Source organism: Eimeria tenella, genomic scaffold, assembly GCF_000499545.2.
Source record: "Eimeria tenella Houghton genomic scaffold, Eth_scaff2571, whole genome shotgun sequence".
NCBI lineage: Eukaryota > Apicomplexa > Conoidasida > Eucoccidiorida > Eimeriidae > Eimeria > Eimeria tenella.
Genome location: NW_013542440.1, coordinates 7,338 through 7,949, shown reverse-complemented (window position 1 = coordinate 7,949; position 612 = coordinate 7,338). Strand labels below are relative to the sequence as shown.

General features: G+C 56.0%; 1 protein-coding gene across 1 annotated transcript in view; it reads left to right on the top strand.

Moving 5' to 3' along the window:
• The window catches only part of ETH_00036330 (uncharacterized protein), a gene marked incomplete at both ends in the record, with an annotated part of 720 nt that extends 352 nt beyond the window's left edge, over window positions 1-368 (top strand). Inside the window, one exon of the mRNA XM_013375156.1 lies at window positions 217-368. Coding sequence (XP_013230610.1) covers window positions 217-368 — 152 coding nt within the window. The remainder of the gene's footprint in view (window positions 1-216) is intronic.
• Window positions 369-612: the final 244 nt, after the last annotated feature.

The following is a 612-nucleotide window of genomic DNA, read 5'->3' as shown; positions in this document are numbered from 1 at the left end:
TGCAGCTAGCTAGCCGTGGCTAGGTAGTTGTAGCTAGCTGCAGCTAGCTAGCTGTGGCTAGGTAGTTGTAGCTAGCTAGCTGCAGCTAGCTAGCGGCTTAGGTCCTACGCCATTAGCCTCAACGCCTAGAAGGCGCTGCCAAACCCTAAACCCTAAACCCTAAACCCTAATTGTTGCGCTGCAGCTACGGCCCCAGCTGCTGCAGCAGACCCGCAGTCCCCCAAACCCCTGGGGCTGCGGCAGCTGCCGAGGAGAGAAAGAAGGTGAGAAGCAAAAGAGACAAAAGGAGACACATTGTGCAGCAGCAGCAGGAGCAGCAGCAGCAGCAACAGCAGCAGAAGCAGCAGCAGCAGCAGCAGCAGCAGTAGTCATGATCAGGGAGCTGACGCATCTTTGTCAACAGCAAGAGCAGCAGCAGCAGCAGCGAGAGCAGCAGCAGCAGCAGCAGCAGCGTGTGGGGTGTTTGTGTTGCTGTGCTGCTGCTGCTGCGGTGTCTGTACAGGGAGCCCCCGAAAGTGCAAGCAGCAAAAAACCCTTTTGGCTTTTCTGCGCCTCCAGTTGTGGGGGGTTCAGCAATGGAGTGTTAGGGTTTAAAAGCTGCAATTGAATTTC